Consider the following 16,673-nt stretch of genomic DNA (forward strand, 5'->3'; position numbering starts at 1 on the left):
CAGAAAACAAGAGGAAAAAAACAATGGAAAAGATGACAGCAGAAAATCAAGATAAAAATTATTCATTTAACTTATAAGTATAAACTACATATGCACAAGAATAAATATTAAATATGTTCTAGATCAACGTCTAAAAAGGTAGATATTTTCAGAGTAAGTTCTTTTAAAATGTTGTGCTTTTTAGCCCTTAAACATCAAAGATCATATTCTTGAGCATATCTATACGCACAAAATTTTCCTTTCTCCTAAGAATGTTTTGCCAATTTATTTCTGGAAGAAACTGCAAATTTTACATATGTAAAGAGACTTTGAGAGAACTGGTGTTTCATTCTGTGACACAAAAAGTAGAAATTTGGTGGACCATAAAACTGACCCAAATAAAAGATTAATATTTACATAATGTTTTATACTTATAAAGTTATGTTACATTTATTAAATCATTTAAATCTCAACATACACAGTGAGTGAGAGGTATTAAGGGCCTAAATTCATGGTTGTGTAATGTGGGGCTCAAAACTCAAGGTTTGTAAACCTAACTACGTCCATATTGCTGATTGTTTCAACTACACCACAGCACTCTGGAAAGCACCTTCCAAGTATGATTGTAATGCTTTGCAATTGTGAGATGCGCTATCATGCCATTTTCAACATTAGTTTTCCCAGACTCATCCACATTGTTCACTTTAGCTGAGTTCACTCACTTTTAACGCTGTTTTACTCCATTATGTGAATACATGGGTTATTTATTTATTTGTCCGTCGATGGATATTTGAATCATTTCCCTTTTTGAAGTTATACCCTGTGCTGCAATGCACTTTTCTGTACATATCTCCCAGTGGACAGGTGTCAGAGTTTCTGTGGGGTAAATATTTAGTAGCAGAATTACTGAATCACAAGGTTTGTGTATGCTTAACTTTATTAGAAGTGTTTGTTTTCCAAAGTGTTTATATCAACTTACATAACACATCATATTATACTTTTAAAACATTAAAAAAAAACTAACCAATAGGTCATTTTCAAATATACTTATATCAGATAAAAAAGTGAAAGAAGGAACTCTAATAATAAAATTCATAATAGTATTTTTTAGGAAAGAGCAAAGACAATGAAATGGGGAATATTCACAATCTAAAGTCACAAATAGCCTCAATGTATCGGTAATGTTCTCGGGGTTTTAAGGTTGCCAGTGGATTCCAGGGTCTTTACATATATGTTAAATGTATTCTTTTATATGCTTCAATATTTACATACTTTTATACCTCAGTCTGTACAATAATGATCTAAAAAAAAGATTAGGAGTCTTGAGAATTATTGGCAAATACAACTACTTTACATTTTTAATGTATTTATATTTTTATTTTGAGATGGAAATAAAAATAAAAACAATAAAGTTTTAATGTATCATGCCAAATTCTGATAATGTTGAGGGCCCCACAATGATAACTCCCTTTTTATTGACAGGGGTTTAGACCCCTCGATCAAAGTTCACAGAAATTGGGTCTTGAGAAATGAAGGAATGGATTTGGTGATGTTTACTCTAGGGGAATTTATCTTCTAGCTGAATACATCTATCTTGAAAACATTCAAATTAGTTCAGTTATCAAAGACATAAAATGATGACAAATTACTAACCCAGTGGTTCAAAAAAGAAAAATTAAGTCTAGTATCCCAAAAGTACAGTAAATATCAGCATATAATATCAACATATAATATATATATACACACACACACACTTGTACTTACATATTATAGACATTTAAACTATATGTAAAAACTAACATAGCCAAGTAGAAGTTCTAACAAGTTCTTCTACATCTAGTGGCTTGGTCCTGTGCACCCCAGAAGGCTGTCCACTTTAGAGATGACCGGAGCAAGCCTGCAAGAATTGGTATTAAGGAGCACATGGCCCGAACTTGCATAATATTACTCCATTTTGTTTGCAAACCTACATCATTTGGTTATTTTTTCAACCTATTTCTATTACTCTGAAAAAATTAATGTGTCTGTCAGATTTAAAGTTGTTAACACCCAATTAGTTCAACAACTGTATTTGCAAGTGTTATGAATGAGGATGAAAGACACCATCTTCGAATTTGACTTCTGTTCCAGGAAGTCAAAGGAGAAACAAAAACAAAAGCAGAAGACCAAAACAAACAAACAAATAAATAACCTTTGTGTTATTGCATAATTGATTTTTTTTTGCTTTCAAAGTAGATGAAATCAACATCATAAAAGACTTGTCTTCCACCCAGGATTTCTCTTATTAAAGTATACAATTGTGGGTGCATGCCTAGAGGAGTAATAGTTTGTTCCTAACAAAAGAGTCTGGATTCCACAATATGCCTTTTGCCAGAGGCACCGTTCCCCAAAGCACACAGCTAACTGCATCTCCTGCTGTACCTGTAACAATTTAATTGTATAAGTCAGCCTAGTCAAGCATCTCCAGCTCATGACTGGGAGACATGAAATTCATTGTCATTATTGTCCCTGTCATTTCGAATCATTATATCCTGCTGCAGAATTTTCCTCACTTCAGTGCATTTTTACCTCCAGGAGCCAGGGATTATAGCTGAGGTTGGGGTGGGGGCAGGACCGTGAACTACATTTACCTCAGGGGAGCCAGAGATTAAATTGGCTTTGCTCTCTCACGAGCTGAATTCATCTATTTGTATGCTGTTGAGTTTTAGGCTGGAATAAAAATGAATATTCTAGTGAACCCTGGGCTTTAATTCCCCCTTTGAAACATGGATATGACCAACTTTTATTTACATTAGGAAAGCTAATGTAATTTCCTGTAGGTAGCTATTTTCATATGTGCATAAGGAATACTTTAGGACATCCTTGGGTATGAAATAACAGACAGCTCTCTCAGTGCCTTGACTCTCAGAAGCAAGAATTTAAAGCTGTAATTTTGTTCTCTAGTTTCATCTTATAGAAGCTTAATGGCAGTATTTAATGATTTTAAATATTTAATGATTTTTAATTATATCCCATTTTCTGTGCACTGGATCTGATAACTGGAGCCCGACTAGAATGGCACCAAAGCTCATACTCCAGGAACAGGACTATTAAAGTCAAGTTGACAGAGGAAGACAAAAGAAGTTCCTTAGGAAACTGGCACCCCCTCCAGAGCTAGTCATACGTCCCAGCAGGCCAAGAGACCCAAGCCTGTCATGCCTCAAACGCTTCTTGCCGACTTAGTGGAGTTGGACTAGCCACCAGTCCCCACCGTATCAGGGGCAGGGCTATGGCCAGCGCTTAGCTGAGGGCTTGCAGGACAGCTTATGCCAAGGAACAGGTAGGCGACACCAGGGTTGTGTCTCCATCAGAAAACCAGTGAGTTGACTGTATGTTTTCTCTGACAGAATAGAAGAAGGAAATATAACCTGATCTGTCACTTCCTAGCCCAACTTTCACTTCATATGAATTTTACTGAAAAATTTGACATTTACTTTGCGCTGAAAAAGATGGTAGTTATTCCTCCATATGTGTGAGTTTGTTTTTCAGCAGTTTAACAACAAAATATGGCACTGGATCATACCTATGCCAGGTATATAATAGCCTCTATAATTACTACATTTAAAAGTAGGTGGAATTTATTTTATTGTCCTCACTGACTTTAGCGGAAGAATTAATTCTGCCCTAATCAAATGCAATGGCCATCACTATTTATGTAGGATGAACTATTCTTATGAGTAATTAAGAAAAATACTTTGATCCTCGTCCTTTTTCTACTTCAGAAGGAACATCTTACAGCCTTAACATCTCAGTGTTGAGAAACCTTAAAGTTTCTGTCTCAGTGTTGAGACAACCTGAGACACTGGTCTAAGTCCATGGCAATGTTTACTCGTCTGACTGTATTTTCACACGGTTATAGCTCACTTTTCAAAGTTACTGAAGTAACTGTATAGTGAATTACTAATAAGAATTTTTAGCCAAAATTCTTGTGACATTTAGAAGTACAAGCTACTTACTTGTGCCACTTTTTTACCATAATCAGGATTCTCCCAAGTTGGGAGTTACAAAAATTGTTATTGTTATTTCTGTTCACTTTAAAGTGGTTGATTTTGGGGATCCCTGGTGGCCCAGTGGTTTAGGACCTTTTGGCACAGGTCATGATCCTGGGGTCCTGGGATCAAGTCTCACGTCAGGCTCCCTGCATGGAGCCTGCTTCTCCTTCTGCCTGTGTCTCTGCCTCTCTCACTCTCTCTCACTCTCTCTCTGTGTCTCTCATGAATAAATAAAATCTTTAAAAATAAATAAATAAAATAATAAAGTGGTTGATTTTATGTGAATTTCACCTCTAAATTATTTTTTATTTTTCTAAATCATTTTTAAGTAAAAAAAGAAAAAGTATTTCAAACAGCCCATATGCATTTTGAAATTATTTGGATAACTTATTACATTCTCATAATGGTCATTTATAAAGAATTTTTTTTTTTATTGTTAAGAAAGTTTTATCTTATAAATTACAACTTGCAGACCTCAGTGGCAATAGTAAATGTTCAGGTACCTTTTCATCTCTGAAATACTTTGGTGACAGGATGATAATGTTATTATTTTGGTCAAGGGGTAAGGCATTCCTTCCTTTCTCTGAGCACACATTTACCACATCTAGTGCCCTTACTTATCTGCTCCTTCTACCTACTCCCTCATTGATATTTAATTTGCTCATTGCACCACTGAGTAAAACAGGAGTTGCCCCATGGTTGTGAAACCATAACACTATACTTTGTTTCATATTCTTGTTTTACCTCACCTCAAGCATGACATAGTTGGATGTGTATCATTTCAGAACAAGGATAAAAATATAAGTGTAAACTATATACATATATGCATATATATACATATATATTTCAAATGACTAGAATATAATTATTTTCACCCCTTCAAGACTTAAAGATTTTTACAGTCAACTTTCAAATACCAATTGGAATTTTTTTTTTAATTTTATTTATTTATTCATGAGAGACACACAGAGAGAGACAGAAACACAGGCAGAGGGAGAAGCAGGCTCCCTCTGGGGAGCCTGATGTGAGACCCGATCCCAGGACCCCAGGATCATGACCTGGGCCAAAAGCAGACGCTCAACCACTGAGCCACCCAGGTGCCCTGGAAATTATTTTTAATAACAATGTCTATATTTTTCAATAATCCTTGCTAAACTCATAATTTTCAAACTTATAACAAGGTATGGAAACCAATTTTAAAGAAATTCTTGGGGTACCTGGGTGGCTCAGTCAGATCCCAGAGTCCTGGGATCAAGCCCTGTATCAGGCTCCTTGCTCAATGGGAAATCTCCCTCTGCCCCTACCCCCGCTCATGCTCTTTTTCTCTCTAATTCATAAAATCTGTTTTAAAAAATAAATTCTTCTTCTCCTTGCTTCTAATCGGATATTTCTTCTGCACATGTGACATAGATTTCCTTTGGTTTCTCTACGTAGAATCAACAACAATCTATACTTCACAGCAATATCAACCCAACAAAAAACCGGATGCCACAAATTCAGATATGGCATCCACTAACAGCCCTCTCAAGGAGATTCAGATATGCACAAGCTAAAAAATAAAACTAGTTAGTGTTTGCTGCATCATGTGGGAAGGAAAATGACCAAGTATTTGAGAGGATTGATAACAGGAGGAATGAGTAATGTGAGGCAAAGGGCACACACACTTCCTTGTCAGGGTGGGCAGGATGCCATTTGCAGAATGCCTTCTTACTCCTCCTGGACCAAAAACCTCTTTAATATAATCACCCACAAAACTACAATGGATTAGCATTAAAGGTCTGATGCAGAGAAAGCAAAATCACAGTGAAGGTTGTCCTTTAACACAGAGGCTCAATCAGGGGCGCCAAAAAAGTAGTTAAGTGCCCCCCCCCGTGGTGCTTAGATGCTGGAAGGTACTGTAAATTGTGAATTTTCTAGCTTTTAATGTTTGTCTAAGACCCTTAACATTTTTCCAATATTGTTGCTCCTAGGACATTTTCTTGAGTTTGTCCCTGTTGCCCTCTCTGTGCACATACATTCTGCATTCATATAGGAAAGCATGACAGACAGCTAAATTGATTCAGAAATCTAAGACTGAGAAGAAGAAAAAAAGTGGGGTAGCCTTCAGGATATCCCAGAATATGAAGTATAAATATTAAAGTCTCCTGATAAAAAAAAAAAAGAAAAGAAAGAAAAAGAAAAAGAACAGAAAGAACAGAAAAAATTTAAAAAATTCTTCATGCTAAGAGTTTAGAAATCTAACAGGAAATACAAAAGATCACATAATGGATTAAAAAAAAAAACCCACAAAGCTATAGAGCCTAGGCTGTCTCCTTTGTGTCACAAAATTTCTAAGACTTTCTGAACATGTTCAATTATCTGTGTCTACCTATTTATTTTATAAATGGACATCCCTCCCTGGACTATTTTCCAAATCCATATACCCTTTAAAACTACAGTAAAATTTCACAAATGGCTTTTCCTGTTTTGTTTTGTATTACTCTGTGGTCCATCTGGAGATATATTAAGCAGTTAGTTCCTTTAAATAAAAGTGTGTAAAAAAAATAAAAAAAAATAAAAGTGTGTAAAATTATATTGTTCACAACCCCCGTACCCACCCCCACACACAAAGAATGAACATGGAACACATGGCACATGGATATTAGATAATGTTACTGTTAGAAAACATCTAACAACAATAAAATAAGCAATAAAACCTGAGGCTTTGGTTTAACAGATGCAATGTTCATCTACCTTCATCACATAAATTATATGTTCAAGAATTGTGTCCTGTGCAAAATACAAACATGTCAATTTCAGCCCAGGGGGCATTTTTCCCTAGGTTTATAACCCCTTGAAAATAGAGGTTTCATCTAGAAAAACTAACAGATCCTCAGCTGCTTTCAACATTATAATATATTCATAAGGCAAGTATTCACTGGCAAACATATAACAAATTAAATGGCATGTGGGTGGGGTCCAAATTCATAATGATGGAAAATGAACCAAACCAACCATGAGACACAAGTAGAAATGAAAGAAGAAAAAGAATATGCAAAAACAAACAATACTAAAAGCAAAACGCCATAGGTAGTTTTTCAGCTAGTATTAGACGAAATGGTGAGTGTGTGTGCACACGCACACGTGTTTGTGTGCTGTAGAAGATCAGCATTAAAATTAAGAATGCAAAACTATCTCATTAAGAACATACTAAAAGGGTCACGAGGAAGAGAAAAGTGTCTTGTAGAAAGAAAATCACATACCGTCATAGTAGACAATTGCTCCTACCAGTTTGTCCTTCTGGAGCATTGGGAAATGCTCAAGGGCTCTCGATTTGCTGAGGACATAACTGCTTTTCAGGCAATTACTTCCTGCAACCAGATCATATAGCTTGATTCCTACCCAGTAGTAAGGTAGCTGCCACCACCTACAGCATAAATAGGGAGAAAGGTTTCTTGAGACACAGAGCAGAACATTATAGAATGCCACTTTAAGTTATAATATACTTTACATTTAAGAAAAGCAAAGTGTATCTAGATGTGTACTTACTGCAAAAGAAACAGGAGGAACTGTGTGACTGTTTTTGACACCAACTGAGCTGAATTACATAAGTAAATGAATCAGTGAGACTTTACAGGAATCATCCCTAAAGCAGTGCTTTTTGACCTGGCCTCATCTGAGAATTCTCTGGGGATCATCAGCCATAATTACAGATACCTGGGTCTCACATGTCTGGAGACTGCTTTAAGTGGATGAAGGTTGGGGGCCTGGGTGAGGCTAATGTGCACCTAGGGTACAGAGATTCATTGGCTTAAGATGTTCTAAGCAGTCTACAACAAAATATGGACAGAAATGACAAAACCTGTTTCTAGGCACTCACAACTCATGTGGGTAGCAGTTACACAAACCACTGTTTCATATTACCTATATCCCAACTTAAGGCAATTTCATGGACAGCTCCAACAACACCAGGAAAATTGGGTTTTATAATCTATAATCTGACACCTCTAAACCAAACTTTAGTTCTGGTTCATTTGAACATTTAAAATGAACCAAAAGGGTTTAAGCTTCGAATTGGTACATGTTAGGTTCAGATTTTGCAGCAGGATACTTCTCGGCTGTGCATTTTAGCCTGCAAATGACCCTCTTCTGTTCCCCAGTGCAAATGCAGTTGCTCTTCTATAGGCTCTCAGTAAACTGGGGTAAGAAACCACTAAATATAAACACAGAATGCAACCTCCTCAGCCTTCAAGATCTAGTCCTAAGAGGTAGGTCAGAAAAGGGGAATTTTGGAAAAGCCATGCTTTTAAACACAACACAGGCAAACATTTGAAGAGGATTAAAGATTAGGACCAATTAAAAGTACATGAAGAAATACACATTGAGGGACTATTTCCATTAAAACTGTGTTGTTCTATTGACCTCAGTTGAGCAAGTAGCATAAAGATGATATCGAAAGGCTTACTTGTAAATTGGAAGCATTATAGGCAACGGAGCTGATAAATGGGGAGCAATTTCTAGTAGGTTGGCACGTTCATGAAGGGCTTCTTTTACCATCCTATACTGAAAAGCAAAACAGAGAAAATTAGTTTGGCAGTAACAGATCATAATATTTTCAAATGGCAAATAGACACCCTGCCAACTGATTGATACACAGAAACCCTCTACCTCTGAGTGAGGATAGCTCCCTCCTAATCAAATTTCTAATAATACATCATGCTGTCAACCTGAAAGATTTTTTAGAAACCTTAACTGTATTTGCATAGGAGAAAAACATGCTGTCAGAGTTCCCAGGTGTAAGATATTTTCCTGACTGGAGTTACAAGATTATTGTAACAATTTATCTTGCATTCTCTGTATTGTCCGCCCTCTCAGTCCTCTATAATATTTCCCCCTGTAAGAAATAACAGATTGTTCCAATTCATGCTAAATGTCCCCTTCTTGCCTCCACTAACACAGCAGAGATGGTACTTAGGAGTTGCACAGTATTTTATAGTTTACAGAAAGGCTTTCATCTTGACTCCTTTTCCCTTCGTTATGCCTCTCTGAAAAGCCAGCATTACTATTATAACACTAACTTAAAAATGAGAAAACTGAGGTGCATAGAAATTGAATAAATAAGCTGGAACACATCACAAGTCATCGGATTCTAAGTCTAATGCTCTTTTCTTTGCATCCATCACAATGCCGAAGAGACACGGAAGAAAAGAGGACACGTTCGAAACTGACAATGTCAAGTTAGCACTGCTGTGGTTTTCATGTACCAGAAGCAGATAGGGAGTTCAGCTGATTTTTTTTTTTTACCCCTCTGGGAAATGTCATCTTCCACACTGCCTTGGCAGTTTTCAAATGGTGGCAGACTGGACACAATAAAGTGTGACATAAGAAAAGCATGACTCAGATCATCTTTTCCTTAAGAATATGTCAGTGACAATATGAGCGTATGATTGCACTTAGAGTTAAGAGGATCAATTTAACACTTCTGTATTACAACAGAGCCGCCCTCCCCGAAATTGTCTGGAAGTAGCAATTTGTTAGCCATTGGCAAAACAAACAAACAATCACAACTGATAAAAGGCAACATATCCAAAGGTGATTCTGTAAATCTGCTACCTTGATGCGCCTGCATAGAAAAAGCCCCTGATTACCCATAAACGCGAAGCTACAGGAAAGAGCCAGGCACATCTCTCCTGAAAGATATTTCAGCAGAATACACACTAAATAGGTATTTCCAACAGGAAGAAACGTTAAAAGCCATAAAAAAAAAAAACTGATTTAATTGGGTAGAAAAAAGCATAGTCGCAATTTTTGTTTAACAACCAGCATACACAATTACCTGCTCAATATCCAACTTCATGATAGCCTTCTGAAGATATCTCACACCACCATGGATCAATTTAGTGCTTCTGCTGCTGGTCCCTGATGAGAAATCATCTCTTTCTACAAGGGCTGTTTTTAGTCCTGTGTAACCAGAAAACCAAATTAACTTCTTAAATTACACAATTTGTATGTAATTCATTAAAGGCACTTCTCCAGGGTAGAGACAATCACAAGAAAAATTACTCTGAACATGGATAAATTTGTATTCAAAGTGCAGTACACTGTCTATATTATAATGAAGAGATTTTAGCCTCTTCCTGGGGGAAAAGTCAAACCAGAACTAGAAGCATATTAAACTGTGAATGAATCACAACTAGAAAATATTACAGTACAATTTCATGGCAGTAACATACTCTGGGGCACCCAGAGGGTCAAAGGAGAGCCTGGCACCCATCCTGACCCATGTAGAGTTAACTCAGTGTGGTTTTGAAGCCTTGTGGAACTCACATTCATCCCTCATTACAAGTCTCTCACCCATTCCAGCCCTTCATTCCCATGAAATGGGGGGGAAAGACCAAAAGCACCAAAAGGTAAGAAGGAAGAGAATAACCTCTGACACTGAGGGGTTCATAGTTTAAGACATGCAAGCATAGTACTATAGAATTACAAAGAAAAATACTAGCCAGAACCAATAGACCCCGTGCAGAGTATCCATGAGTAAAGACAAGACAATATTCTGGGTAAAGATTAAGGTGAGCAGAGATACGTTGGTTCTAGGAGTCTTATCTCTGCCCCTTTCTTTGAGGGTTGCAATAAATCCCGTAGGGATGAAACCATCTTTGTTTTGTTTTCTTACAGAGTCATCCCTGCTTCTTCAGGCCTGGCTGGGACCAACAGTAAGCACTGCAAGTGTCATACACCCGTTAGAGATGCAAAGTGGATAGCAACACCAAGCCACGAGGCACTGTCACAGCCGGTGTACTCACAGGGGATGAGAGAATGGCAGAGTCAGTTACAATGAGAATATGCAACTAGAACAGTCTGGGCTCACAAAGCCCATATAAGATAATCTGTGCATGTATTCAATTCAGAACCACTTATTACATTTAATACCAAAGGGTCGTTTTTATAACTTTTAACAGTTTAAATATCGTACCCAAATGTCATCATAAAATCAGGGCAATTCCCTTGACTCAAGAGGACAAAATATTTGGAAACCACGGAGGAAAAAGTAGAGAACTTTGATTCAAGGGCAAAACCACTAATGCTCTAACTAACTAGCAAAATAACACAGAAATCACAGGTGCTGTAGCCTCGGGTCACACTTCGGAAGCATTTATGCCAGGCAAGGATCTGTCGAAGTCTCAACTGTGGAAACTCTATCAGATACGCTTAGTAAACTTAGTACTGAATGTATTTGGAAAAAAAAAAAAAAAAAAAAACAGAAAAATGCGTCGCATATATATATCTATAGATATATATAGATATATATAGATATATATATATATCTATAGATATATATAGATATTTTTTTTTTTTTTTTAGAAGGATATTGGGAACCTACAAGGCAGGCCCCGGGCGGGCATTAGGCCGGAGTCGGGCAGACGAGCCGCCGAGCCGCTCCCGCCCAGACACGCGGGGAGACGCGGCAGTTTTACAGACTGGAAAATACAGAGGACTCCGCTCTTACTCCGGGCTGGGGGGAAACCGGGAGCCCCGCCTAAAACCGCGGACAGGGGCGGGGTGCAGGCTCTTGGGATGCTCTGCTCAGCGGCTCCTCCGTCCGAGGAGACGGCTCTCGCGGGCCCGGGGCCCACCTCCCGCGGCACCTGGGAACCCGCGCCTCAGCGAGGCCTGTCAGGCTCCGCGGAGTCCGGGGCTCGGCCCACGAGGCCAGGAGAGGCAGGGCCAAGCACTCGCCACCAACCACCCCCCGCCCATGGCGCCCCCTCCCGGCATGACCCCCTCCCTAAGCGCAGGCCCCACCCTGCCGGCTCCTCTCGGCAGGAGGCAGGGGAGGCACCTCGGTCTTAAAGGCCCGGGAGCCTGGACTTCCGCTCCCCTGGCCTCGCTGGTTGGCCGACTTCCGCTCCCCTGCCCGCTCTGGTTGGCCGACTTCCGCTCCCCTGCCCGCTCTGGTTGGCCGACTTCCGCTCCCCTGCCCGCTCTGGTTGGCCGATTCCGCTCCCCTGGCCTCGCTGGTTGGCCGACTTCCGCTCCCCTGCCCGCTCTGGTTGGCCGACTTCCGCTCCGCTGCCCCTCTGGTTGGCCGAATTCCGCTCCCCTGCCCGCTCTGGTTGGCCGAATTCCGCTCCCCTGGCCTCTCTGGTTGGCCGACTTCCGCTCCCCTGCCCGCTCTGGTTGGCCGACTTCCACTCCCCTGCCCGCTCTGGTTGGCCGATTCCGCTCCCCTGCCCGCTCTGGTTGGCCGACTTCCGCTCCCCTGGCCTCGCTGGTTGGCCGACTTCCGCTCCCCTGCCAGCTCTGGTTGGCCGACTTCCGCTCCGCTGCCCGCTCTGGTTGGCCGACTTCCGCTCCGCTGCCCGCTCTGGTTGGCCGACTTCCGCTCCCCTGCCCGCTCTGGTTGGCCGACTTCCGCTCCCCTGCCCGCTCTGGTTGGCCGACTTCCGCTCCGCTGCCCCTCTGGTTGGCCGAATTCCGCTCCCCTGCCCGCTCTGGTTGGCCGAATTCCGCTCCCCTGGCCTCTCTGGTTGGCCGACTTCCGCTCCCCTGCCCGCTCTGGTTGGCCGACTTCCACTCCCCTGCCCGCTCTGGTTGGCCGACTTCCGCTCCGCTGCCCCTCTGGTTGGCCGAATTCCGCTCCCCTGCCCGCTCTGGTTGGCCGAATTCCGCTCCCCTGGCCTCTCTGGTTGGCCGACTTCCGCTCCCCTGCCCGCTCTGGTTGGCCGACTTCCACTCCCCTGCCCGCTCTGGTTGGCCGATTCCGCTCCCCTGCCCGCTCTGGTTGGCCGACTTCCGCTCCGCTGCCCTCTCTGGTTGGCCGACTTCCGCTCCGCTGCCCGCTCTGGTTGGCCGACTTCCGCTCCCCTGGCCTCTCTGGTTGGCCGACTTCCGCTCCCCTGGCCTCTCTGGTTGGCCGATTCCGCTCCCCTGCCCGCTCTGGTTGGCCGACTTCCGCTCCCCTGGCCTCGCTGGTTGGCCGACTTCCGCTCCCCTGCCAGCTCTGGTTGGCCGACTTCCGCTCCGCTGCCCGCTCTGGTTGGCCGACTTCCGCTCCGCTGCCCGCTCTGGTTGGCCGACTTCCGCTCCCCGGGCCTCGCTGGTTGGCCGACTTCCGCTCCCCTGGCCTCGCTGGTTGGCCGACTTCCGCTCCCCTGGCCTCGCTGGTTGGCCGACTTCCGCTCCCCTGGCCTCGCTGGTTGGCCGGGGGGCAGCAGGCTGCCGCGTTTCAGGGCTGCGGACTCGAGGCAGCCCCCAGGCTTTGGGTCACAAGGAGCGAGGCGTGGCCGGGCGGAGGGGAGTCGTGCCCAGGGCGCGGGACTTGCTGGGAGCACGGCCGCCCGCCCCGCTGGGCTGGGTGATGGCTCGCGGTCCACGCCAAGAAGTTGGCGTCGTTTGCTGATGGCACGACTCCCGCGTGAACAAGAACCGCGGGCACAGCCGAAGCTGTCACTGGTACCTGGGCCGGGGGCTGCAGGAAGGGCTGAGTTTTGGGGGCAGCCGCTGGCGGGGGATGAACGCGGGCAAGAGCCAGCACGTAAGCCGCCTGGGGCCCAGCGGCTGAGCACCCGCCCTGACCCAGAGCGTGACCCCGGGGACCTGGGGTCGAGGCCCGAGTCGGGCTCCTGCAGGGAGCCTGCTTCTCCCTCTGCCTGGGTCTCTGCCTCTCCCTCTCTCTCTCTCTCTCTCTCTCTCGCTCTCTCTCTCGTAAATAAAATCTTAAGCACGAGAAAGGCAAATGCTCGAGATGGCCCAGCTCATTGGGGGGCCACTTGTCACGTTGGGGCTGGGGACGATGTGAAGATCTAGTGGGAGGAAGAGTAAGAGGCAGGTCACAAAGGGCCGTACATCCACATTAGGGAATGTGGACTCTGTCCCACCTGCAGTTGTTTCTCACAAGAAAGTAGGATCAGAGTCTCCTGACAAGGAAAATGCCTCTGAGAACGTGGCTCCAAGTCATGAATTGGTTTGAGTAGCAAATACTTTGTTAGAAAGCACAAGACTTGACATCAATGCTATAGATGCACGATCCTGAACACTGTACTCGGCTACAAGTTATCCATTTTTTTAAGATTTTATTTTTACTTTTTATTTTTATTTTATTTTAATTTTTCCAGAAATTCTCAGATATTGTTTTGAGAAACACAAACCCCTGTGGGAGTGGAGGATAGGCTGTGGTGGAGAAGAGCTGGAGGCACACCATTTATGTGCCATAGGGCAGGAGTAGGGCAATAAAGAGTCCAGCCTCACAAGGCAGTAGATGGTACTGGAGAGTGATGTGAACAGAGAATTTTATGGGCTTATGTTATCAGGAAGGATTTTTTTTTTCTTTCCTAAACTGACAGAGTGTGAGGCAGGGAACTACTCTAGGAATTAGCAAGCCATCTCAGGAGGATATTTCAGGATATGTAAGTGAGAGCTAACACTTTAAAGCCTCAAAACTGCTTTTGCAAGTATTGGACATTTAAAAAAGTTCTTCACATGTATTTATGTGAGAAACCCTAGTGAATACCAACAAAAGTTAAAATGGGCTTCTCTGTCAAACCAGGCTGTTTTGCTTGTCCTATTATTTCTAGTGTCATATCATCAGCTACCCACCAGAATTTCTGGAGTGAAATGATAACGCTCCTTCCAGAGCAAGAAAACATAAAAATTTAACCTCCAAAGTTATAGCTAAATTGACATACTCAAGCACTATGTAACCTAAAAGTACTACCAAAAGTTTTCAGAACCACACACACACACACACAAAAATACCCAGATATTTGAAAAAACATATATTTAAATTTTCAACTGTTATTACACACTAAATAATTTCTCACTTTTATTGAATGAGAACAATGGAACGAGGGAGGAGGAAAGTGATGCAAAATCAAGACATTATTAGATCTGTTTCTCGGGATGACTGGGTGGCTCAGTGGTTGAGCATCTGGCTCAGGGTGTGATCCCCGGGGTCCCAGGATCGAGTCCCACATCAGGCTCCCCGGAGGGAGCCTGCTTCTCCCTCTGCCTGTGTCTCTGCCTCTCTCCGTGTCTCTCATGAATAAATAAATAAAATCTTAAAAAAGAAAAAGATCTGTTTCTCATAAATGTTTTTTAACTGATGAACTGACCACAGCAAAGACAATGAAATTATAAAAAGCCTTATAATCTTGCACAGTTCCATTACCTAATGTGCTCCTTTCTGTTTCACCTTTCAAAACTCCAAAATTTTCCTCCCCTCAAAAATTACTGATCAAAATTCAGAACTCCATTTTCTGATACTTTTAAGTATAAAGCAAGGCAGTGAAAAAAGGGTACTGCTTTACCATCTTAAAGAGAACAAACAGTATTTTTAAGTGACATTTAATACTAACATGTTGTGCTCTTAGATAAAATAATTCAGTTTGAAGGCCGTCAAAATAATGTACCCAAGGCTTCAAGCAACTCCTCCTGGCTGGCTGTGGATCTGAGGAGTTCGGGAAGATCTTCCCTTAGCATAGAAAGAACAGGCTCCCCAGGCGCTGGCAGTGAGGGGCTGGCCTCTCTGTGCATGTACAGTAATTCACCTAAATTAGTCCAAGATTCTATGGTGAATAGCCTTTTTCCCCCCTCTTCTTTTTAGCAGTTGCTTTTCATGGAAAGCAATGAGCTCTGTCACTGCTGAGATGAACCAGAACATTTAGTTATTTAATTAATTTATTTTTATTATTGATTGCTTTTAATAGGTGTTCACAGTAGTAGGAATTTCATGACAGTGGTGAAGTATTAATATTTGGAGTGAAATGACTCTGAAAATCTGAGGTGGAATAACAAGGTTAGCTACAGCGGAAGAATAAAGTCAAATGAGGGATAGGTAGGTGGCTCAGGGCGTTCCTGGGGTCCCGGAATCGAGTCCCGCATCAGGCTCCCCCACAGGGAGCCTGCTTCTCCCTCTGCCTGTGTCTCTGCCTCTCTCTCTAGGTCTCTCATGAATAAACAAATTTTTAAAAAAATCCTTCAAGTCAAATGAAATCTTCCTTTCCATCATCTTCAACCCATCTTCTACCAAGTTCAAACTGTGTCCTGAGCGATGTATGGCAAGGGCCATAGCTTTGCCTTTTTTGGACCTAAGTGAGGACATTTAGGTACCAAGCACTTCCAACTAAACCAATATGTGGCTCAAGACAGTTGAATGAATATGGAGGCATAATTACCTTCTAAGGGGAAGAATGATACGACATTTAACTTTCACAACATGATACAGAAGTATATTTTAATACCTTTTACTGATTATCTTATTATGCATGAAAACATACTCAATATAATAAATGCAGAGAAGTAAAGAGAACAAAATAAAACTCTCCTGTAATCACACCGCTTAGAGATAACCATAGTTAGTTGACATTTGTGAACATTTAAACGTTCACATTTTTATGCATGGATATAATCACATATGTACATTTTTACAAAAATAGGATCATATGATATATTCCATTTTTTTCATTTAACATTATTTATTGTAAACATCTCTCCATGTCAATACATATTTTTCTATAATCTCATTTTTAATGTATGAATAGTATTACACTAAATATTTACAATGATTTATATTCAATTTCCTATTTTTGAACATTTGGGTTATTTCATACCTTCACTATCACAGATAGTACTGTAACATATTTTCATTTAAAATCTTTGCACTTTTAATTATTCCATTAGAAT

The 16,673-nt window shown here is 41.7% G+C and overlaps 1 protein-coding gene across 7 annotated transcripts in view; it reads right to left on the reverse strand.

The window, feature by feature from the left end:
- The window catches only part of GPD2 (glycerol-3-phosphate dehydrogenase 2), a 137,994-nt gene that overhangs the window by 54,960 nt on the left and 66,361 nt on the right, over positions 1–16,673 (reverse strand). For 4 of the 7 annotated variants that reach the window (XM_077883474.1, XM_077883475.1, XM_077883472.1 and 1 more), the window contains 3 exons: positions 9,826–9,950; positions 8,455–8,552; positions 7,253–7,416 (listed from right to left, as the gene is read on the reverse strand). In XM_077883474.1, coding sequence (XP_077739600.1) covers positions 7,253–7,416; positions 8,455–8,552; positions 9,826–9,950 — 387 coding nt within the window. Of the gene's footprint in view, positions 1–7,252; positions 7,417–8,454; positions 8,553–9,825; positions 9,951–10,665; positions 11,174–11,795; positions 11,966–16,673 lie in introns of those variants that run through there. The other 3 variants (XM_077883477.1, XM_077883476.1, XM_077883478.1) reach the window with 3 other exon arrangements.

Source organism: Canis aureus, chromosome 34, assembly GCF_053574225.1.
Source record: "Canis aureus isolate CA01 chromosome 34, VMU_Caureus_v.1.0, whole genome shotgun sequence".
Taxonomy (NCBI): Eukaryota; Metazoa; Chordata; class Mammalia; order Carnivora; family Canidae; genus Canis; species Canis aureus.